Source organism: Nomascus leucogenys, chromosome 14 (assembly GCF_006542625.1).
Source record: "Nomascus leucogenys isolate Asia chromosome 14, Asia_NLE_v1, whole genome shotgun sequence".
Taxonomy (NCBI): Eukaryota; Metazoa; Chordata; class Mammalia; order Primates; family Hylobatidae; genus Nomascus; species Nomascus leucogenys.
In genome coordinates, this window is record NC_044394.1 from 11,377,132 (window position 1) to 11,402,430 (window position 25,299).

General features: G+C 43.0%; 1 protein-coding gene and 1 non-coding gene across 4 annotated transcripts in view; one reads left to right on the forward strand and one right to left on the reverse strand.

The window, feature by feature from the left end:
- The first annotated feature begins 713 nt into the window (after positions 1-713).
- LOC115838417 lies at positions 714-820 on the forward strand. The gene has a single exon (XR_004033446.1). It is a non-coding gene; the product is annotated as a U6 spliceosomal RNA (small nuclear RNA).
- Positions 821-6,328: 5,508 nt separating this feature from the next.
- Positions 6,329-25,299, reverse strand: part of VMP1 (vacuole membrane protein 1) — a 133,796-nt gene continuing 114,825 nt past the window's right edge. For all 3 annotated transcript variants that reach the window (XM_030828386.1, XM_003278486.4, XM_003278485.4), the window contains 2 exons: positions 10,184-10,286; positions 6,329-8,814 (listed from right to left, as the gene is read on the reverse strand). In XM_030828386.1, coding sequence (XP_030684246.1) covers positions 8,671-8,814; positions 10,184-10,286 — 247 coding nt within the window. In that variant the 3' untranslated portion in view covers positions 6,329-8,670. The remainder of the gene's footprint in view (positions 8,815-10,183; positions 10,287-25,299) is intronic.

Sequence of the window (25,299 nt, forward strand, 5' to 3'; positions counted from 1 at the left end):
CTACTCGGGAGGCTGAGGCAGGAGAATGGCGTGAACCCGGGAGGCGGAGCCTGCAGTGAGCGGAGATCGCGCCACTGCACTCCAGCCTGGGCGACAGCGAGACTCCGTCTCAAAAACAAAACAAAACGAAACAAAAAAAACTACCTGTGATCACAAGATGAAACAAGTATGCTGAAGCTTGGACTTTTGCACTGATTTCTACAGAACAGAGTGGTTCAGAGCCAGAACGCCTCTGCTGCCCGCTCTACTTCCTTGTTTCCCTTGACAAATTACTGAACCACCCTGCCTTAATTTCCTCATAGGGTTGTTAAGTACAACACATGTGAAACAGGCCTGAAAATAATGCCTGGTACAAAGCAAACAATCATTATCAAAAGTTGTAGTAATCCACTGTGCTTCCTGGTACAGGGCACGCCAGAGTTCCTGGGAGCTAATCTTGATTGCTGGTGCTCCCTGTGGTTGTTGTGTACAAAGAAATTACCATGGAGGGAACATGGAGGTGGGAAAGGGCTGGTGCAATGGGCAGAATGAAGAGGTGTCTGAAGAACCAACAACGTGAGGCTAGGCAGGAACATCTGGCAGCTCTCAGAGAGGTTTAGCAGTCCTTACTCAAGTGCAAGTGACTATGAGGTGCACTAAAAAGTGAAAGGCAGAGAAAGGCCTCCTTGCCTTAGTCTTGGCCTTCATCTTTTTAACTAATGAAAAGAAGCTGGGTGCTCACTTTGGCAGCACATACACCAAAATTGGAACAATATACAGAAGATTAGCATGGCCCCTGCACAAGAATGACACTCAAAGTTGTGTTCTGTATTAAAAAAAAAAAAAAAAAAAAGGCTGGGCTTGGTGGTTCATGCTTGTAATCCCAGCACTTTGGGAGGCCGAGGCGGGTGGATCACCTGAGGTTGGGAGTTCGAGATCAGCCTGGCCAACACGATGAAACCCCATCTCTACTGAAAAAAATACAAAAAATTAGCCGAGTGTTGTGGCATGCACCTGTAATCCCAGCTACTTGAGAGGCTGAGGCAGGGGAATCGCTTTGAACCTGTAAGGCGGAGGCTGCAGTGAGCCGAGATTGCGCCACTGCACTCCAGCCTCGGCAACAAGAGTGAAACTCCGTCTCAAAAGAAAAAAAAAAAGTTGGGAAAAACATGGTTCTCCGGGGCCGTGGCAAGCCAGGCTTCTGCACTACTGCCAAGAGGAGTGAACTTGAGCTGCTTTTTGTTTCCTCCACACAACATGGTGAGGAGCCAAAGGAAGACAGTGATCTAAGTCATTCCCCACCTTCAGGCGGCACCATCCCTGTTTTCAAATCCCTAACTGCCTCACTCCCCTAAAGCATTTTTTCCCCACTGGAAACAGACTGGAACACAATTAAGCAATGTTGATCACTGCTTCAGTCAAAAGTGGTCTGAAGGGAAAAGCTGATGTGTTTTGTCCCCCAAAAGGGATAGACGGCCTCGAAGGAAAATGCCACATTTGGATTAGATTTGTGGTAGGGAAGGAGTGACCTGCCAAGGGCTCCTTGAATAAACAAAACTGTTCCTCAAAGGGCTTTGGGTGGAGGTCATCAAAGCAAGTTCACAGAAAGATCCTCCTCCCTGGTAACTCTCCAGAGATGGCTCTTTGCTTACCTAGGTAGCTCAGGGGTCCCACTTGAAGTCAGTTGCGCAGAATAAGCCAGAGCCTGCCCCCTCAAGAATTCAGGAATGTGGTTTCCAATGCAAATAAAGGCTAAATTGTAGAAACAGTGCTGGAGTGTGTTCAGGCCCTCCCTTTAGGTCCTCTGAGTCATTTGGAAATGGTTAACAGGTTGGACACCTGGGTTGATTACTGCGGAAGGGGCTTTCCACATGAATCCTATACTGTAAAATCATCCTCTTGCCTTCCCAAAGCAATTCAGTTCCACTTTCTAGACCGAATGTGCCTTAAAGATTCCAAATGTCCTAAATCAGATCCTAGGGTTCCTAAATTAGAGCAGCAATGGCTGCGGACACAAAGAAACAAGGAGCCAAGCAACTTTGTGCTTTAAAAAAAAAAGTTTATTTTAAATTAAGAGGAACAGATGTCCAATGTTTCAAAAAGCCACACATTTGTGGATTTGGCTGACAAACTCTCTAAGCTGCATTTTATTTCTGTTCCCATAGAGTCAGCCAGCCACTTGCAACTGACTCACTTCTCTCTGGGCCACAGTTTGGGCCAGTCTCCTGACTACAGAATTAGAATCCAGATATCAAATGAATCCAGGGTGCTTGGGTGGAGAGCAGGTGTTAAAAGCCATCTAAAACCACCCCTTCCCTGCTTTAATTTAGGAGTATCGACACCCACACAGCAAACTGCAAGGCTAGTGGGTCAAAGAGAATGAGCAAACAGTTGGCACCTGCCAATCCCAGCACCACACAATTTTAAAAGCAATGAGTAAGCAGCTGTCTGGAACAGGTTTTTCGTATAATCCTTCTTAAGAGTACTGGTTAAATATGCGAATACACACAGGTTATTTGCTGCAATTCAAGGCCTCACCCCCAAGGCAAATGCATTACCTCAGGTGAACTCTTGGCCTTGTTGGGAAGGGATGGGATCCTTAGCTCCTGTCCACCAGACACAAATAACTCAGTTGCTTCTAAAGTTTAAAGTACATGATGTGCTTTCTTTTCTTGTTGTCTTTGGGAATAAATAAATTTATCTTCAGACACAAGGGTTTTGTGTGTAGTATCTCATTTACGTTGTGTAAATACTGGAGAGGCTTCAATAAATGTTAGAGATAAAATGTTACTTGGCTTTTCAAAAACTTTAAACCCCTGCTTAGTTTTAATTTTTTTGTAGCACCTCGAAAAATTATTTATGAATAAAATGAAACAGTTGTTTGTATTTTTTAATAGAAATGAGAATCTCAAGTCTATTGAGGAAGATCTTGCGTGCCATCAATTTTTTCATGGTTCAAAACCTATTTACCCAGCAAATCTCACTGCATTTTCTAGACTGACCTTGTAACAAGTATTAAAAGCTGATACTCCCTTTTCTCCTCTTTAGCTTCCAGATTTTTTTAGTATTTATATATATATTTCTTGAGGCAGGGTCTGTGTCACTCAGGCTGGAGTGCAGTGACACAATCACGGCTCACTAATGAGGTGATCCTCCCACCTCAGCCTGGGACTATAGGCACATACCGTCACACTTGGCTAACTTTTAAATATTTTGTAGAGAGGTCTCATTATATTGTCCAGGCTGGTCTAGAACTCCTGGGCTCAGGAGTGATTTGCCCGCCTTGGCCTACCAAAGTGCTAGAATTACAGGCATGAGCAACCGTGATAACCAATATTCTTTATAATGAAAATAAACTAGAAAATGGCCAATATTGGCCGAGCGCAGTGGCTCACGCCTGTAATCCCAGCACTTTGGGAGGCCGAGGTGGATGGATCACGAGGTTAGGAGATTGAGACCATCCTGGCTAACATGGTGAAACTCTTGTCTCTACTAAAAATAAAAATAAAAAAAAATTAGCCGGGCGAGGTGGCAGATGCCTGTAGTCCCAGCTACTCGGGAGGCTGAGGCAGGAGAATGGTGTGAACCCAGGAGGCGGAGCTTGCAGTGAGCTGAAATCGCGCCACTGCACTCCAGCCTGGGAGACAGAGCGAGACTCCGTCACAAAAAAAAAAAAAAAAAAAAAAAAGCCATCTTTTTGTTTGTATGTATTTTTAGAAAATGTTTATTGTTTTTGTGTGCAAAAAAATAAATAAAAAAAAGAAAATGGTCAATATTTTCAGGTGGGAAAGTCAAAAAACTGTTTTTGGTTTTAAATTCTTCAGTAAATTTTTCACTTATCAAAAGTTTTACAGAGTATCTGATAGAAAACAAGAGCACATATGCTAAGAAAGCATTTTAAAATGTATCTTTGTTTCTGGAGAAGTGAATGCAATGTCGTGAAATTCTTGCATGTATATCAGATGCTCACTTTTTTTTTTTTTTTTTTTTTGTGAGATGTTGTCTTGCTCTGTTGCCCAGGCTGGAGTGCAGTGGCACGATCTCGGTTCACTGCAACCTCCGCCTTCCGGGTTCAAGTGACTCTCCTGCCTGTTTCCCGAGTAGCTGAGATTACAGGCATATGCCACCACGCCTGGCTAATTTTTGTATTTTTAGTAGAGATAGGGTTTCACTATGCTGGCCAGGCTGGTCTTGAACTCCTGACCTCAAGTGATCCTGTCTTGGCCTCCCAAAAGGTTGGGATTACAGGCGTGAGCCACTGTGCCCAGCCTCAGTCTTTTATTGGGAATGCCCAGCATGGTGGCTCACACCTGTAATCCCTGCACTTTGGGAGGCCAAGGCAGGATCGCTCGAGCCTGGGAATTCAAGACCAGCCTGGGCAAAATATTGAGACCCTGTCTTTACAAAAAGTTTAAAAATTAGCCAGGTATGGTGGTTCATGCTGGTCCTTGCCAGGGAGGCTGAGGTGGGAGAAGTTCTTGAGCCTGGGAGGTCAAGGCTGTAAAAAGCCATGACTGTGCCACCACACTCCAGCCTGGGCGACATAGTAAAACCTCATCTCAAAAAAAAAAAAAAAAGCTGGGGTGGTGGAGGTGGATAACTTTTATTGCTGTACTTTTACTGAACTTTTTTTGTTTGTTTTGAGACGGAGTTTCACTCTTGTTGCCCAGGCAGGAGTGCAATGGCAAGATCTCAGCCCACCACAACCTCTGCCTCCTGGGTTCAAGCGATTCCTGCCTCAGCCTCCCGAGTAGCTGGGATTACGGGCATGTGCCACCGTGCTTGGCTACTTTTTTGTATTTTTAGTAGAGGCGTGATTTCGCCATGTTGGTTAGGCTGGTTTCGAACTCAGGTGATCCGCTCACCTTGGCCTCCCGAAGTGCTGGGATTACAGGCGTGAGCCACCATGCCCGGCCCTATTTATTGAGCTCTTGGCCTAAAAGGGATCCTCCTGCCTTGGCCTCCCAAAGTATTGGGATTATAAGCATGAGCCACTGCACCCAGCCTATTTCAGTTCTTACATGTTACCAGATTTATTCCTTAGATAAACTGTCCTTCTATCTCTTTTAGTTTTATAGATGAAAGAAACTGAGGCTCTTTTAAACTTTCTCAGGTCACAAACAACGTAGAAGAAACCCGAACCGTCATTAACATAGACCATTGCACATGGGGGAAAATGGGTTTTAAAAGTAATATATATGGAGGCTTTTTGACACTAAAAGGTTGGGAATCTCGATGACCTTCTTACACATGGGTCAGGCTAAACAATTCGCCTCAGGGTACATGAGTGCAACTGGCTATTTTACTTAGCTAGTGCATGATCCATACCCAAATGAGTCATTGTTGAATGACTGGTGAAATGACAAAAAGCCTCATGTTGTTCTAAGGCTGTGGATAGCACAGAGCACACTGGGGGCAGAGGCTGAGCTTGTTTGTGTAGGAGCACTCAATACTGCATATGTTTCAATAATTAATTAGTGTATTTAAGAAACTTCATTCTAGGTGGGCACGGTGGCTCACCTCAGGTCAGTTGTTTGAGACCAGCCTGACCAACATGGCCAAACCCCGTCTCTACTAAAAATACAAGAACTAGCCTGGCATGGTGGTGGGCGCCTGAAATCCCAACTACTCCGGAGGCTGAGGCAGGACAATCGCTTGAACCTGGGAGGCGGAAGTGGCAGTGAGCCGAGATTGTACTATTGCACTCTAGCCTAGGCGACGGAGCGAGACTCTGTCTCAAAAAAATAAAAAATTAAAAAAAAAAAAAAGAAACTTCATTCTAGCATTCGTAGGGAATGGAGAGGTGGCCACTATCCAAATGAAACTAAACACCTCTTTCTTCCCAGACTCATACTCCAGATTATGCATACAGACAATACAGAAAACTATGGGAAAACTGGACATTGCACATTTTCATGTGACATGGTCTTTTTTTTGGTCTTGCTCTGTCGCCCAGGCTGGAGTGCAGTGGTGCCATCTCGGCTCACTGCAACCTGTTTCCTGGGTTCAAGGGATTCTCCTGCCTCAGCCTCCTGAATAGCTGGGATTACAGGCGTGCACCACCACGCCCGGCTAATTTTTTGTATTTTCAGTAGAGATGGGGTTTCGCCATGTTGGCCAGGCTGGTCTCAAACTCCTGACCTCAGGTGATCTGCCTGCCTCGGCCTCCCAAAGTGCTGGGATTACAGGCGTGAGCCACTGTGCCCGGCCGACATTGTCTGTTTTAAGGGAGGTATTCCTCAGCTCTTCAGTGATAAACTGCTGATGTACTGCACTGCTTGACATTCACCAAGTTGGAACATGATAAATACTGCAGATGTGTAAGGCACAAAATGAGACTTATACAAAGTAGAGATGGAATCGCAAGAATTCCCAGGCCCTCTTTTTATTTACAGTGATACCAAACCATCCACTTGCAAATTCTGTGGTCTCCCATCAGCTGGAATTAAGTAGGTACTGTGTATCTTTGAGATCATGTATTTGTCTCCACTTTGGTGGATCCGAGAAGGAAGGCACCAACAGCTGAAAAAGAAGGGTATCACACCGCTCCAGCTGGAATCCAGCAGGAACCTCTGAGCATGCCACAGCTGAACACTTAAAAGAGGAAAGAAGGACAGCTGCTCTTCATTTATTTTGAAAGCAAATTCATTTGAAAGATAGTGCATAAACGGTCATAATAAGTCAAACGTATCAGTTAGACCTTCAACCTAGGAAACAGTTTTTTTTTTCTATTTAATAATACACCACACTGAAATTATTTGCCAGTGAATCCCAAAGATTTGGTACAAATAGTACAATTCGTATTTGCTTTCCTCTTTCCTTTCTTCAGACAAACACCAAATAAAATGCAGGTGAAAGAGATGAAACACGACTAGAGGCTGACTTAGAAATTTACGCTGACTCGATCTAAAAAAAATTATGGTTAATGTTAATCTATCTAAAATAAAGCATTTTGGGAATGCTTTTCAAAGAAGGTCAAGTAAGAGTCATATTGCTAGAAAAGTCCCTGAAAAAAAAATTGTTAAGAAGTATAATCACCTTTTCAAAACCCACAATGCAGCTTAGTTTTCCTTTATTTATTTATTTGTGGTCATGAAGACTGACCCCATTTCCCCATAAAATCCTCCCTCCATACTGCTGCATTATGGCACAAAAGACTCTAAGTGCCACCAGACAGAAGGACCAGAGTTTCTGATTATAAACAATGATGCTGGGTAATGTTTAAATGAGAACATTGGATATGGATGGTCAGATGAAAGATACCAAAATGTCAGACAGCCCATCGACTGGTGTTGCCATGAGATTCAACAGTCAACATCAGTCTGATAAGCTACCCGACAAGGTGGTACAGCCATGGAGATGTCACGATGGTAGGCAAAACAAGCAGACATTCAGGCAGGATTTGATAAAAAAACAAAAACAAAAACAAACCAAAAAACTGGGCATTTCTGGCCTGTTAAGATCGAACCCCAATTCTATTCTATTCTGACATAATGCTCATAATGCTCCTAAAGGAAAAAAGTAAAATTGTTTATTTTCCTCCCAAGCAAAACAAAATGAACAAGTTGAATCAAAAACATCCTGATGGAAAAAAATCACATTAAGAATAAAACACTTACAGAAAGGCAAGAAAACTGGGTTACATATAAATTTGTGTCTGTTGAAACCAGAGTACACGCTAGAAAACATTAACACAGATACGACAGAGTGTGGTTTTTCTTAGAAATGGGTAATTTCTCTCTCCAGTATCCTTTCACTTGTATGAGATCTCTTTCCTCTCCTGTTTTCACGAACCAAGAAATCCCCAGGTAGGCCAATCCCAGAGGTGCCATTTAGCAGTATGCAGCAGCCCAGTTTCAGCATAACAAAACATGCCTTGGTAAGTGGCTGTCTCATGCAAATAAAAGAAGGCTTAAGAAATTCTTGTTGTAGGTGGATTAGGCAAGGCTGCCATTCAGCTGATATAAGCGAAAAGTAAAAAATCAAAACGCTCAAGAAAACGGACACAATTTTGGAATGATTAAAGATGTCTTTATAAAGTTTTTTTCAAGACTTCATTCTAAATACACAGAATAAAAAATGGTGTCAGCTCACTTGTAAGACACCAACCAGATTTTCCTTATACTGTCTCAAAATTTAAAGATCCATTTGCCCAGAGGGTGTGCAATGCATCATAAAATGGCCCTTTTTTGAGGGTGGGAGAGGAAGGGTTGGGCAGGATGGAATATTAAATTGTAACATGATAAACATGCAAGACTGTTATCCAATCTAGATAATTTATATACATTTTGATGACTTAGGAAAACAAAGCAATCATTTGTGACAAGCCTAAAAAGCTTGACATATTTAACATACTTAGGAACTTTTTTTGTGTGGTGGGAATTCTCTAGTTGTATCATGTGGGCCTTTTGAAAGTAACAAACAGAAGGCCAGTCTGTTGCAAGTTTGCTGCTGAACATCACATTCCACCCTAAGAAAACACAAGGTGGATTGGATCCGGGGTGGATACCTTACCTTAGCACAGAAGGAAAAAGTATGTCAGTGCAAAGTATGGACTAAACTGCTTTCAGGAAAAAAGTTGTAAAAATTGATACAGGTTGGAAAAGGGAATTTTCGTTCCTGGCTTGGAGTCCTCCCAATTTAAGGCAGAACCCATCCACTCCAATTTCTGCAGTTTAAAACTTTCTCTACTTATTTAGTTTTCTCCTCTGAGTTCAACCGCTGCTGGATTCGTTTGGCATAACTTTGTGCCATGGAGTTAATGATAGATAGGATGAAGTAACACACCATGACAACGACCAACTTTTCAAACATCCAGGACAACCAGTTTTCTCCCTGTAGAAATAAATGCAGAACAATGCAATGAAAAAGGCTTCATTAGTTCAGTAGTAAAAAGAGGATCATCTATAATGCTTTAAGGAAAATAATGAAAACCTGAAGTGTGTAACTTACAAAACCTAAAGAATTAAAAATGAAAAGTAAGCAACCGCAGCTACTCTGAAATCTCCATTCCTCTCCTTTTTACACCCAACTATCAAGATTTCACTTTGTTGGATGTAAAATCAGTGTTGAATCATATAGTTTAGAATGGGGTGAGTGTGAGGTTAGCTCTTCTACTAGGACCTAAGAATAAACTCTTTGATTAAACTCAATTCTGAAGTCGCCATGCAGATACTCGTGAGTATTGTCAGGACAGTTAAATATTTTTGTTCCAGTATTAGGAGCTGTTTTTAAAACACACAAATGTATCTGTTTCTGATGTCATGTTTGGTCAACTGAGGGCAGCAAAGGTCCACAAGAAGGTGCAAGGCCATTAAAAAAACAGTGCTCCGGCTGGGCGCGGTGGTTCACAGCACTTTGGGAGGCCAAGGCGGGCGGATCATCTGAGGTCAGGTTAGCCTGGCTAACATGGTGAAACCCTGTTTCTACTAAAATACAAAAAATTAGCTGGTGTGGTGGCGCGTGCCTGGAATCGCAGCTACTTGGGAGGCTGAGGCAGGAGAATCGCTTGAACCCGGGAGGTGGAGGTTGCAGTGAGCCAAGATCGCGCCATTGCACTCCAACTTGGGCAACAAGAGCGAAACACCGTCTCAAAAAAACCCCCAAAAAAACAAAAAATGAACCAAACCAAACCAAACCAAACTGTGCTTCCCTCGAGTTTCCCATTTCAGGTTATTGCTTACTCATCCTCTTCTAGTCATTTCCCTTTGCCTCAGAATCGTTTACAGAAAAGACAGTCTAAGTTTTAAAGTTCAGCTATGGTAGGAGCCTTGGTTTATTAAAAAATTATCATTTTCTCACGGGTGAAAAGAAAAATAGAGTGAAAATCAAAGGGAGATATTCAAGTCACCTCAGTAAGTCTAATACTTTGTTACGCTGTAAGTTTTAACTTTTTAATCCACTTGGGAAGTATATCTACCAAATACATCATTTAAGATCAAGGCAACAACTCATTCTATGTAACAGAACCATTACTTTCCATTGGCTCTACCCTTGTTTTTGGGAGAAGATGTACAGAAGTTACACTTTCTAGTTTAAGACAAAGACAAATTTCCCAGTAGAGCATACACAGACACTCAACTTCTGTCAAGGAACACTGGCAAACCAACCTCACTTACTTGCCTAAAAATGTGAGTGAGAGCTGTGAATGTAATTTCAGCCCAAAACTTCCCAGAGGGGAGAAGAAACCGGATTAAAGTCTTACCTGTGGTGTGCCCATTTCGCTTTTGTGGTGAAGCTTCTGCCGTTGAGCCTCCAGGTACTCCTGAAATGGCTTCTGCAGAGATGGACCTATGCCGGGGACAGCACTGGAAGCAGGGTACAGTAGCCCAAAGAAAAAGACACATTTGGGAAGAAAAGCAGGAAAAAAGTTAAAGAAAATGCACTTACCACCTGGACTCAAAAGGCAGGGATTGGATAGGAGAGGAATAAAATATAAAAATCAGAGAACTGCTGAAATTCTGTGAGCTCTTTTTAGTTAAAAAAAAAAATTTTACTTCTTCTAACAACCCGTTAAAAAGCAAAATCTCTCCCACCAACATGTCTGGGAGAAACCAAGAGCTGTAAATCAGGAACCGCTTCCAGCAAAAGAGTTAGTCCTCAGAGTAAGGCCAGCTCAGCTGATACTGTACTCTGGTGTGGCACAAAGAATAAAATGAATGACTTCTCAGAAGTCCCACATTTATCACCACCAGTTCCTGTAAGAACTGGTTTGAACCAATTAATAAGGAAATGACTTATGCTTGTGTCATCCCTAGTTAAAAAAGAAACTGCCCGCCCTCTCTCTGACTTGTCCCCTCTTCTCAGAGGGGGCGGTCTTTCTCAATCTAAGTCCTTATTAGGACAATCTGTGCGTCATCCTTATCCAAAAAGAATGCATTAGCAAGCTTGGGAGGCACCTCCCACTAGTCAGAAGTCAGTGATTAACAAAGGAACAAAGAAGGAACTATGAACTTTGAATCCTTTCATGGTTTATGGTAGACGGTTTGCACAGAAACTCCAGTACATTAGTAACAACTTGTTCTGAGATGATTGGGATAGTGATCTTTGATAAATTTATGTACTCGGAGCTCCTTCTCACCCAGGATACATGGAGGCAGTGCTGTTAAACCGGTTTGGCAACTGTAGCTAACAGGCTCCTGTTTTAGACATGCTTGCAGGCGTTTTTAAAAACGGTAGCTTGGGGCAACTTAGAAAAATCAAACATCTCTATTTTCTGTACCTTTTAGTTTCTTATCTGTCACATAGGGCTAAGGATATAAATAAGTTCAAACTCTTTCTTAGAGCCAGCCAAAGAGATTCCAATATGTACTTGCAACACTGCCTAATGCTTGTCCTATTAAGTATACTGACTCAAATTCACTTCATTTCTTTTTTTTTTTTTTTTGAGACAGAGTCTCGCTCTGTCCCCCAGGCTGGAGTGCAGTGGCGCGATCTCGGCTCACTGCAACCTCCACCTCCCGGGTTCAAGTGATTCTCCTGCCTCAGTCTCCCAAGTAGCTGGGATTACAGTCGCCCTCCACGACGCTCAGCTAATCTTTGTATTTTTGTAGAGACGGGATTTCACCATGTTGCCCAGGCTGGTCTCAAACTCCTGACTTCAAGTAATCTGCCCGCCTTGGCCTCCCAAAATGCTGGGATTACAGGTGTGAGCCAGGACGCCTGGCCTCACTCCACTTTTTTTTTTTTTTTTTTTTTTGAGACACAGTCTTGCTCTGTTGCCCAGGCTGGAGTGCAGTGGTGCGATCTCGGCTCACTGCAACCTCTGCCTACCGGGTTCAAGCAATTTTCCGCCTTAGCCTCCCAACTAGCTGGGATTACAGGCGCTTGTCACCATGCCTGGCTAATTTTTTTGTATTTTTAGTAGAGATGGGGTTTCACCATCTTGGCCAGGCTGGTCTTGAACTCCTGACCTCGTGATCCCCCTGCCTCAGCCTCCCAAAGTGCTGGGATTACAGGGGTGAGCCACCACGCCTGGCCTTCACTTCTTTTCTAGAACAATTCCTTGCCGCTTTTTATAACAAAAAGCAGGAATAGAAGAGTTTTTGCTATTATATTTTATCAGATGCTAACATATCCCTAACTTGTGGCTGATTCTTTTCTTTAATCCTATTTATCTATCAGTCACCAAATACTTAATTGATTCCTTTTGCTGGGAAAAAAGCCAAAAAAAACCAAACTGCCCACAAGGAACTTAAAATCAATTATGGGGATTTGGATTCAAAACATAGGCAGATGCGCACACACACACACGAACTGATCTGTGAACAAAATAATTTACAATTCAATATTAAAGTTTTTGGTACAGAAGATATATACTGAAGGAATTGCAGGGAGAAAAGAGAGATCAGTGAGGGGTGAAGTTGTTAAAAAGGTCCTTTAGGCCATGTAAGGTGGCTCACGCTTGTAATCTCAGCACTTTGGGAGGCCAAGGAGTTCAATACCATCCTGGGAAACATGGTGAAACCCTAAAATGAGCTGAGGATGGTGGCATGTGCCTGTAGTACCCGCTACTCAGGAGGCTACAGTGAGAGCCCAGGAAGCTCAGAGCTGCACTGTACTCCAGCCTCAGTGACAGAGACCCTGCCTCAAAAAAAAAGACTCTTTAATGAATACTGAAGGATGTACAAAAGGCCCGAACAGACATATATAATAAATGTGAATACTGCACTGATCAGACCAGAAGACCTGTGACAGACATCAAAGATGCTGTGAACAATTGAGAGAACTCATTACCTTCAGACTAGCCTCTCACTGAGCCACCGCTCCCGGCCCTGACTTTTAAGTGGACTTGTATTAGGAAGGCAGACTAGTAATCTTTCCTTATATATTACAGGTGGGAATGCAAATAGCTCATCCATTTAGACTAGAAATAAATGACATGAATATAACAAATATATACAATTTTTAAATATTTAATATATTAAATATATAATATATATATTTTTGTGTATATAAATATATGCACAAAAAGGTTGACTTTGAAAACTGCAAATTTATGTGGCCGGGCGCGGTGGCTCATGCCTGTAATCCCAGCACTTTGGGAGGCCGAGGCGGGCGGATCACCTGAGGTCAGGAGTTCGAGACCAGCCTGACCAACGTGGAGCAAACCCGTCTCTACTAAAAATACAAAATTAGCCAGGCGTGGTGGCACATGCGTAGAATCCCAGCTACTAGTGAGGCTGAGGCAGGAGAATCTCTTGAACCTGGGAGGCAGAGGTTGCAGTGAGCCGAGATCATGCCACTGCACTCCAGCCTGGGCAACAAGAGTGAAACTCTGTCTCAAAAAAAAAAAAAAAAAAAAAAAGCAAAGAAAACTGCTATTTATAAGAACTTTCCTTTTCATAAATCAATTTTTTCACTTTAACAGTACTCTGGCCAGGTGCAGTGGCTCACGCATGTAATTGCAGCACCAGGGGAGGCTGAGGTGGGCGGATCACGAGGTCAGGAGTTCGAGACCAGCCTGGTCAACACAGCGAAACCCTGTCTCTACTAAAAATACAAAAATTAGCTAGGTGTGGTGGCACACACCTGTAATCCCAGCTACTCGGGAGGCTGAGGCAGAAGAATTGCTTGAACCCAGGAGGTGGAGGTTGCAGTGAGCTGAGACCATGCCATTGCAATCCAGCCTGGGCGACAGGGCAAGACTCTGTCTCAAAAAAAAAAAAAAAAAAAAAAAAAAGCAAAAAAACAAAACAGCCTGGCCAACATGGTGAAACCCTGTCTCTACCAAAAAGACAAAAATTAGGCCAGTCGTGGTGGTTCACACCTGTAATCCTAGCACTTTGGGAGGCCGAGCCGGGTGGATCACCTGAGGTCAGGAGTTCAAGACCAGCCTGGCCAACATGGCGAAACCCTGTCTCTACCAAAAAGACAAAAATTAGACCAGCCGCGGTGGTTCATGCCTGTAATCCTAGCACTTTGGGAGGCCGAGGCGGGTGGATCACCTGAGGTCAGGAGTTCAAGACCAGCCTGGCCAACATGGTGAAACTCCATCTCTACTAAAATACAAAAATTAGCCAGGCATGATGGCGAGTGCCTGCAATCCTAGCTACTCGAGAGGCTAAGATGGGAGAATCGCTTGAACCCAGGAGACGGTGGTTGCAGTGAGCCCAGATCGTACCACTCCACTCCAGCCTGGGCAGCTCAGCAAGACTCTGTCTCAAAAAAAAAAAAAAAAAAAAAAAAAAAAAAAAATTAGCTGGGCATGGTGGCAGATGTCTGTAATCCCAGCTACTTGGGAGGCTGAGATGGGACAATCGCTTCAACCCGGGAGACGGTGGTTGCAGTGAGCCCAGATCGCACCACTCCACTCCAGCCTGGGCAGCTGAGCGAGACTTCGCCTCAAAACAAAAAAACCCAAAAAACCCCACCACCCCCCCCAAAAAAAAACAGAAGTAGCCAGGCATGGTGGCACGTGCCTGTAATCTCAGCTACTAGTGGGGGCTGAGGCAGGAGGATCCGCTTGAACCTGGGAGGTGGAGGTTGCAGTGAGCCGAGATCATGCCACTGCACTCTACCCTGGGCAACAGAGTGAGACTCCGTCTCAAACAAAAACAAAAACAAGGCCGGGTGCAGTGGTTCACGCCTGTAATCCCAGCATTTTGGGAGGCTAAGGCGGCGGATCACTTTAGGTCAGGAGTTTGAGACCAGCCTGGCCAATATGGTGAAACTCCGTCTCTACTAAAAATACAAAAAATTAGCCAGGTGTGGTGGCGGGTGCCTGTAATCCCAGCTACTCGGGGGGCTGAGGCAGGAGAATTGCTTGAACCCGGGAGGTGGAGGTTGCAGTGCGCCATTGTCCTCCAGCCTGGGGAAAAAGAGGGAAACTCCGTCTCAAAACAAAACAAAAACAAAAACAAAAACGAAAATAAAAAACAGTACTCTAAGTTGTCATTTAAATCTACCAGGGATAGCCATAGTCAAGCCATTATTTAAGAGAAAATTAAGAACCAAGACCCAAATGTTAGAAAGAGTATAATGTTTTTGTTGTTTAGGGGAATGAGGAAGGGACTGGAAATAATAATTCTAGATTCCCTTCAAAATAATTTGAAAAGGTAAATAATTTGCCATTGTAAGTCCATTAAGAGATACACTTCATGTACCCATAATAATTTTAAAAAGAGATACACTTTAGCTGATAAATACATTTTAGCTGATAGAGTACATCACATGATGTGTATTCACATGATGTATAATTTATCTTGAGGATAATGCTGAGATTAATATACCAATTTGTTATGTGTCTCTGTAGGTTTCCATGAAAGACTAAGAAAACAGTTGAAAACAGACAAGAGGTTAAAAGTTTTATTTATTATTATTATTATTTTTCTTTTGATATTTTGTAGAGATGGAGTCTCACTATATTGCCCAGGTGGGTCTCAAATTCCTGGCCTCAAAAGATCCTCCCACCTTGGTTTACCAAACTGTCATCAAAATTTTAGTTACTTCTGTTTTTCATTTCTCTACCTCTACAATGGCTTAGGCTACTGATGCCTCAGCTTCAACAAAGTACTCTTATACTATAGTTTGCTTAATTATCACTAAAGCTATTTTAGTAACGGACTAGATAAAAACAGAAATCACAGTTCTCACTCTTTTTTTTTTTTTTTTTTGAGATGGAGTCTCACTCTGTCACCCAGGCTGGAGTGCAGTGGCACGATCTCGGCTCACCGCAACCTCCACCTCCTGGGTTCAAGCGATTCTTCTGCCTCAGCCTCCCGAGTAGCTGGGATTACAGGCCCGTGCCACCATACCCAGCTAATTTTTGTATTTTTAGTAAAGATGGGGTTTCACCATGTTAGTCAGGCTGGTCTCGAACTCCTGACTTTGTGATCCGCCCACCTCGGCCTCCCAAAGTGCTGGGATTACAGGCGTGAGCCACCGTGCCCAGCCAAAGCTCTCACTCTTAACATGCATTTAAGGCAAACAATAATGCCAGCTCTAAATCTCATCCGTCAAGTTATTCTCAAGCAGCAGACCAGAAGCAAGAGTCCATTCTGACATTTAAGATTAACTTAAAGTGCACACACGGGGTGGGAGTAATAATTTGCAACACAGTTCAAAGGCTTTCTATAGTTGGTTTAGGAAATACCCTAAATGCCATTCTCCCTAAGCCATTACATTCTTGCAACCCTGTGCACCTTGCTAAAGATGCTAATCTCATCCCATAGTTAAATTGGGGAAGTCCTCCAATTTGCCCTTAAGCTCTGATTAAATTCAAAGAATTACAATTTCGACCAGGTGTGGTGGTTCATGCCTGTAATCACAGCACTTTGGGAGGCCGAGGCGGGCAAATCACCTGAGGTCAGGAGTTCGAGACCAGCCTGGCCAACATGGTGAAACTCTGTCTCTACTACTACAAAAAAAAAAAAAAAAAAAAAATAGCCAGGCACGGTGGTGGGCGTCCGTAATCCCAGCTACTTGGGAGGCCGAGGCAGGAGAATCACTTGAACCCAGGAGGCGAAGGCTACAGTGAGCCAAGATTGTGCCACTGCACTCCAGCCTGGGCGACAGAGCAAGACTCCGTCTCAAAACAAAACAAAACAAAACAAACAATTACAATTTTGTGACATAGAAGAACATAAAGTAGGAGAACAAACAGACATAGAACTATTTTTTCAATCAACTGCAGGACTAAAATATACCTAAACTAGCTATGTAAGTAGGTACTTGCTCTAGGTGAGAAAGCCTTAGAAAAACAAAAAGAGAAGTAGGTTGGGCACCATGGCTCAGGAGTTCGAGACCAGCCTGGGCAACATGGCGAAATCTTGTCTCTACTAAAAATATTAAAAAATTAGCCAGGCGTGGTGGCACGTGCCTGTAGTTCCAGCTACTTGGGAGGCTGAGGCACGAGAACTGCTTGAACATGGGAGGTGGAGGATGCAATGAGCCGAGATTGCACCCCAGTCTAGGTGACAAAAACAAACAAAAAAAGTTGATCTCATTTGCTTTTCCTTGCTGTGAACCTTGAACACAGTGGGTAGAAAAATCTTAGTGGGTAGTAGTATCTTCATATTTTTATTTCTGGCACAAGCATAACAACAAATATAAGATTAAAAAAAATTTTTCCACCGGGCATGGTGGCGCATGCCTGTAGTCCCAGCTAATTTGGAGGCTGAGCAGGAGGCTCTCTTGAGCCTGGGAGTTGGGATGGAGGCTTAGTAAGCTATAATCACACCTGTGAATAGCCACTGCATTCCAGCCTGGGTAAAATAGTGAGATCCTGTCTCCGAAACAAACAAACACATTTCCAACAAATGATGCTAGTGGCGATTTTTACACTTTTGTTATTGTTAACTTCTGTTAAAAAAAGAAAAAAAAAAACTCAGAGGCTGGGCACGGTGGCTCACACCTATAATCCCAGCACTTTGGGAGGCTGAGGCGGGCCGATCACCTGAGGTCAGCAGTTCAAGACTAGCCTGGCCAACATGGTGAAACCCCGTCTCTACTAAAAATACAAAAATTAGCCGGGCATAGTGGCAGGCGTCTGTAAACCCAGCTACTCGGGAGGCTGAGGCAGGAAAATCGCTTGAACCGGGGGGGCAGAAGTTGCAGCGAGCCAAGATCTCACCATTGCACTCCAGCCTGGGTGACAAGAGCAAGACTTCATCTCAAAAAAAACAAAACAAACAAACAAAAACCTCAGGAATGCAAATAAATTTTTTTTTTTATTTAAAGAAAAAAACACAGACTCGAAACCTACTCAGAGCTCAAAATTGGTTTCATGGGAACAATATTTTCCCATGCTTACATACCTAGAATCTGTTAAACAGACCTAAGACAAACTTCTTGGCAAGCTTAAATATCGTAAAAAAAAAAAAAAAAAAAAAAAAAAAAAAATCCATTCAAAATAACACTTGGGCAAAATTCTGCCAAGAGCCCTTGCCAAATTGTAAACAAAATCTATTATTTTTCTATGGTTTTTAATATATATGTTACTCTGCTTCTGGAAATCACTTATGTGACAAGAAATCTGTATTTTAGGCTGGGTGTGATGGGTCATGCTTGTAATCCCAGCACTTTGGGAGGCTGAGGCAGGAGGACTTGAGGCCAAGAGTTTGAGATCAGCCTGGGCAACATAGTGAGACCCCTGTCTCTACAAAAGTTTAAAAAAGTAGCTGGGTGTGATGGCAAGTGCCTGTAGTCCTAGCTATTCAAGAGGCTGAGATGGGAGGATCCTGTGAGCCTAGAAGTTCAAGGTTAAAGTAAGCTAGGATTGAACCACTGCACTCCAGCCTTGGTGAAAGAGCAAGACCCTGTCTCTCTCTCAATAAATCAATAGATTAGATAGACAGACAATAAATAAATAAGATCTGAAATCTGGCCAGACAGGATAGGGTGGCTCATGCGAGTAATCCGAGCACTTTGGGAGGCTGAGGTGGGAGGACTGCTTGAGTCTAAGAATTCAAGATCAGCTTGGGCAACATAGTAAGACTCCTGTCTCTACACCCACACACAAAATTAACCAGGTGTGGTGCACACCTGTAGTCCTAGTTACTCAAGAGGCTGAGTGGGGAGGACTGCTTGAGCCCTCCTAGGAGGTCGAGGCTGTAGTGATCTAAAATCACACCACTACACTCCAGCCTGGGCTACAGAGGGAGAACCTGTCTCTTAAAACACAAACAAAAAAGATTGATTCACCTTGTTGTTTAGCCCTATTTACAGAGGGTATACTTAAAGTCTAAGCAGTTGAAGTCTCTAAGCCTAAGAATATTTTACCAGCAAAATAAATTTTTTATTTAATATAGGCTCTGCTCCTTTCTCAAATACTTTTTTGAGGATCTCAGCATTAATATGAGCATATAGGTTATATTTACCGTACTGAAAAACATTCTGACATAAATTCTAGTAAGGAGGCGACAGCCTCTTTACAAAGAGTAATAAGCCTTTTGTCTTAGAAAAAAGTCTGGGCACAACAGTTTTTTACCTTTATTTCATTGTTTGTGCTGGGTTAGTATTCCCTCTGATGATTAATCACAAAGTCTAAAGAATCTCAGGGTGTCATAAGTCAGATCCCTGAAAGCTTATAAATGAAAAAAAAAAATTTTTCAGGAGAAGATTCAGGTCAGGGTACTATAAAAAGGAAAGGGTGCTCGGCTTGGTGGCTCACTGTAATCCCAGCACTTTGGGAGGCCAAGGTGGGAGGATCACTTGAGCCTATGAGCCTGGGCAATATAGTGACACCTCATCTCTACAAAAAATTTAAAAATTGGCTGAGCATGCTGGCATGTGACAGGAGGTGGGAGGATCACTTGAGCCTGGGTGGCAGAGGTTGCTCCAGCCTGGGCAACAGAGCTAGCCCCTGTCCCCGCCCCCACCAAATCTGGATAGCCCAACTTCAGGAGACTGAAAACCTGTGCCCAGAGTTATAAAATTTAATTATGTTCTAAATGAACATCAGGGTCTTTAGAATTTTCTTGATTGAATGAGGACCACTGTATGTAAATCAATACATCAAATTTATCCTCTGACCCCAGAGAATTTTATCAATTGAGATTTGGCCCAGGAGCACAGGAGTAGACTCCTATATAGAAAATGATCCTGTTCTAACTGAAGCCAACAACCGCCTCTTCTGCTGAAGAGACTGAATTTTACATTTAAGGCACTAGTAGGATACACTTTCAGGAATGAAATTAAAGCCCTTCCCTATCCTACTCCCATTACAAGCTGATCTGTTATATGTACAAAAGAGGCAAAGAGGGTGTGGGAGAAGATGAGCAACAAGACAGCCTAGCAATTCCCTTTCTCGGTAACCGTCTTGTAAATAATTCTCCATCTTCAGAAATGTGCACATTTTAGTCAAACATTATAGAGTTAAATTTTCCTTCCTACCCCAGGCAGTGATCTAAACAGGCTTAACGGCTAGTATTTTAATGAGTTGTCATTTCCTGTCTGATAAAGATTCTCACAGTATTTAACCACCAGTTTCCCTGGGGACCAACCAATACTAGAGCTCTATTCATAGTGACTCAGAATGGACCTCAGACTCTTGCCCTTATTCAAAAATGACAGATTGCCCACGACAGGAAACTGCCTTTCCTAGTAAGGTAGACTGCTCGGAAAAGGGTGGGGGAGTTTATCATGCAATCTTTCTGAAGAAGCCAAAGGCCATCATGCTGACTCATTAATATTTACAGCCTTTCAGCCTTTTATTAATCCAGAATAAGTAAATGAACAGGTGCTAACTGAAAATAAACTCATATTTAACCTAGTAAAAAAGGATCTAGTTATCCTCTGTGACTGGAATGAAAGTGTTATTATCTTAACCATTTAACTGAATAGAACACATGAATCTTTTTGTTTTGTTTTGTTTTTGGAGACGGAGTCTGGCTCTATCACCCATGATGGAGTGCAGTGGCGCAATCTCGGCTCACTGCAACCTTCACCTCCGGGCTTCAAGCGATTCTCCTGCCTCAACCCCCTGAGTAGCTGGGATTACAGGTGTGCGTCACTACACCCTGCTAGTTTTTGTATTTTTAGTAGAGACAGGGTTTCACCATGTTGTCCAGGCTGGTCTCAAACTCCTGACCTTAAGTGATCCACCTGCCTTGACCTCCCAAAATGCTGGGATTACAGGCATGAGCCTCTGTGCCTGGCTGAGTATATGAATCTTTGAAGCTGATACTGTAAGAAAAAACTGGTAACTGATGTATTCTACTTGTTTTGGATCTGAAATGTGATAGCCTCCTAATCATGTTTCTTTACATCCAGGATCTTGGAATGGCACCCCAACATAAAATAAATTCAGGATGAAAATCACACACTATACTAGAAAATCTAGGGCTTTCTCATATATACAAGTTTGGACTGACAGTCTCTGGCACCTTCTAAAATTCGTTGTGATTTGACCCCAGGATCTGGGATTAAAACATCTTGAATTTCATTCACATCTGTGCCCTTTCAAATGATTAAAACCTCTTTTGTACTTAAGTTAGTCCATTGTACTTGGAGTGGTATTATGAACACATGACACCGTGGGTTTCTTTCTGGCTGTGTAGAAGGAAGACCATGCCTTCTCCAGGTGTATTTTATCAGGTATATTGTTTCTACTGCCTTACAGCATATTTTATCACAAAATAATCTGCAATTGCCCTAGCTTTTGGAGATTTAGCATTATTTTCTGTAAGAATCAGACTGGAGGTTAGACCTCCTTATCATTAGCAGCTACTCTTTGAAATAAGCTAACATTAAAGAGAAGCTCTAGAGAACAAAACCTCATTTCAGAATGCAGACTTGAGCAGCGGGAGAAAAGCAGGCATTTGTGCTGATGAATGTGGCCAGAGCTAAAGGAGTGGTCTATAAGAACTAGGTAAAACTGATTGGTTGCCAAAACAAAACTGTTAAAAATCAACTGATTGCATTTATAGAAAATGACAGACTGGTGGCAGCTTTTTTTTTTTTTTTAAAGAGGTTGTGTCTCTTGCCTCAGCCTCCCAAGTAGCTGGAACTACAGGCGACTGGCGCTGCACCTGGCCCCAGTGGCAGCTTTTTTTGGGGAACAGGATCTTGCTCTGTCGCCCACACAAGAGTGCAATGGCACAAACACGGCTCACTGCAGCCTTGACCTCCCGGGCTCAAGCAATCTTCCTGCCTCAACCTTCTGAGTAGCTGGGGCCACAATAGCTAATTTTTAAATTTTTTCCTAGAGATGGGGTCTCGTCATGTTGCCCAGGTTGGTCTCAAACTTCTGGGCTCAAGCAATCCTGCCTCAGCCTCCCAAAGTTCTAAGATTACAGGTGTGAGTGGGCCTGGTGGCAGCTTTTTATAGTGACAGATCTGCACTGGCTTGAAGACTCACTGAGTTCTTAAACTTAAAAATCAGGCCGGTATGGCGGCTCATGCCTGTAATCCCAGCACTTTGGGAGGCCGAGGCCTCCTGAGGTCAGGAGTTCGAGACCAGCCTGGCCAACATGATGAAACCCCGTCTCTACTAAAAATACAAAAAACTTAGCTGGGCGTGGTGGCAGGTGCCTGTAATCCCAGCTACTCAGGAGGCTGAGGCAGGAGAATTGCTTGAACCGGGAGGCAGAGGTTGCAGTAAGCCGAGATAATGCCACTGCACTCCAGCCTGGGCAACACAGTGAGACTCTGTCTCAAAAAAAACAAAAAAGTAGGCTGGGCACGGTGGCTCATGCCTGTAATCCCAGCACTTTGGGAGGCCGAGGCAGCTGGATCATGAGGTCAGGAGTTCGAGACCAGCCTGGCCAATATGGTGAAACCCCGACTCTAGTAAAAATATAAAAATTAGCTGGGCATGATGGTGCACGCCTGTAGTCTCAGCTGCTTTGGAGGCTGAGGCAGAAGAATTGCTTGAACCCAGGAGGCAGAGGTTGCAGTGAGCTGAGATCACACCACTGCACTCCAGGCTTGGCGACAGAGCAAGACTTGGTCTCAAAAAACAAACAAAAAAACCAAAAAAGTGACAGTATTGGCAGGACACAGTGGCTCATGCCTGTAACCCCAGCATTTGGGGAGGCTGACATAGGAGGATCGCTTGAGCCCAGGAGTTCAAGATTAGCCTGGGCAACATAGCGAGACCCTGTCTCAAAAAAGAAAAAAAAAGTGACAGTATTGATGGAAATTCAATCTCACTTAAAAAAAATTATGATCTCTGTCCTCAAGGAACTCTATCTAGAAGGATGCTGGGAGAGGGGAAAAAATGCACTTAAATGTACACTACAGAAACCAGTAGGTTTTTCATTAAAAGTAACCACAGTAGTAACTAGCTACAGCTGTGCACAGGTGGATGCACGTGTGCACAGGAGAATAGACAGAATTTATGCTGCATCCCTACCAAATTCACACAGCAGCTGTTTGAAACTGGTGCTCTAGTCTAAATTTCCAACTTCCAGCAAATGACCTCACTGGCTTCCAGAGTGCTCCCTCCGGAATGTCCCCCTTCTCTGCCTCAAAACATCTTGGAGTCTTCACTCCAGTTTTCAAGAAAGAACTGGTTCATGAGGATAATCAACCCACTCCAGATTGATCCTATCTCAACCATCTCTTATCATTTATATGAATTTAACTTCTCTGTAATAGTACCTCACGGGTTTTGTTATGGATATGAAATGAATATTTATGTAAAGCATCTGGCACAGTGGGTGCTTACTGAATGTTAATTTCCTTCCCACATCCTTCCCTTTCTTCATTTGTATTTTCTATCTCTAGCATTTTACTAGAGTTTTCCCCTCAGCCTAAAATACACACTGGTCCCTCCTATTTAATGAATGAATTAATTCATCTGGTCAACGAATATTTACAAAACAATTAAAATGTATCAGACATGACTTTGGCTTGACCTTTCCTCTAGCCCACAATTCCATGTAATTCAATATATTTGGGTTTTAATTTTCATCATGCTACTAAAATGTTCCATTAAATAGTAACTTCCAAATACAATGCACCCATTTCTCATCTAACAGTCTAACCCCAGAACTCCTGTTTTAACCTTTATGCAGTCTCCCAATATCCATAACAAACATATAGAAAGGTTAAGTGTCAAAGGAGAAGGATATATAAACTACCACAGACATGAAGAGAAAGGGGTTTTCCCAAGCTGCAGAAAGAGGTTATGTTAGACTGTATAACTGAGTCTCAGCAGCTGGGGTTTAAACCCTATGTTAAGCCTTAAATTCTATCCTTTTGTCAGATAATACAAATGTTGGGGTACCACACTTCCACAACTTTTTCTGATTATTTTCAATGATCAAAGTCAAAAAGAATCAAATACATGGACCATTTTATACTTTAAAATGAAAGGACAGATTTTCTTTCTGTAGAAGAAAAAGTCCAGGCCCAAGTAGCTCATTCTGACCACTTTCCATAGAGTGAGGAATAAGAAACAGCATTCGGATTCAAGCACTTAATTACTCACTGGTTAAAATGATCTCTCTTGCCACAGGCAAGCCTGACTCTGAGGTCAAGCATCAAGTTAGCTCAGAATTAGGAGACAGCAAAGAAGAGCATGGAACATTCTGTATCTGGTAAAAAGTCCCTGTTCCAGCCAACACCATCCCCCAGCCCTCAAGTTCAATGATTGAGTTATGGAAACTTTTCTTGTGTGGTAAAACTGGGGACTTTGTCTTCCAATAAGACCCTGGCAATATGACAATAAGCCAATGTTCTGCATATGGTTTGCTGCGAGTCATATGCTTAATGTTATTTTCTGGGAATTCACATCCCCTATTTGGTGAGAATATGGGAACATGTCATTTTAATCATAACTTTAAAAGTTAGATTTGGTTATGCTCTTTAAGAAATATGTACAGGTCTCTCCCTTTGGAGAAAGTCTAAAATTAAATAAAAATTAGTATTAAATCATAATTAAAAAAAAAAGGGCTGGGCACGGTGGCTCATACCTGTAATCCCAGCACTTTGGGAGGCCAAGGCAGGCGGATCACGAGGTCAGGAGTTTGAGACCAGCCTGGCCAACATGGTGAAATCATGTCTCTACTAAAGACACAAAAATTAGCCAGGCATGGTGGCAGGTGCCTGTAATCCCAGCTACTCGGGAGAATCGCCTGAACACAGGAGGCAGAGGTTGCAGTGGGCCGAGATTGCGCCACAGCACTGCAGCCTGGGCAATAGAACAAAACTCTGTCTAAAAAAAAAAAAAAAAAAATCATGACTAACATAATGCCTTTTGAGCTAGAAGTTCCCTAGTTCTTTGGTTCTATCACCTGACTTTGGGTCTTGCCATGTTGACCAGGCTGGTCTCAAATTCCTGAGAATTCAACCGATCCATCTGCCTCGGCCTCCCAAAGTGCTGGGATTATAGGTATGAGCCACCATGCCAAGCCAATTTTTTTTTTTCGTTTTTTTTTTTCTTTTTTTTTGAGATGGAGTCTTGCTCTGTCACCCAGGCTGGAGTGAAGTGGCGCAATCTCGGCTCACTACAATTTCCACCTCCTGGGTTCAAGCGATTCTCCCACCTTAGCCTCTTGAGTACCTGGGACTACAGGCACCCATCACCACGCTTGGCTAATTTTTGTATTTTTAGTAGAGATGGGGTTTCACCATGTTGGCCAGGCTGGTCTTGAACTCCTGACCTCAGGTGATCCGCCCACCTCGGCCTCCCAGAGTGCTGGGATTACAGGTGTGAGCCACTGCGCCTGGTCCCTTTTTTTTTTTTTTTCTTAGAAGGAGTCTCCCTCTGTCACCGAGGCTGGAGTGCACTGGCACGATCTTGGCTCACTGCAATCTCCATCTCCTGGGTTCAAGTGATTCTCCTGTCTTAGCCTCCCGAGTAGCTGGGATTACAGACGCCCACCCCCATGCCCGGCTAATTTTTCGTATTTTTAGTAGAGATGAGGTTTCATC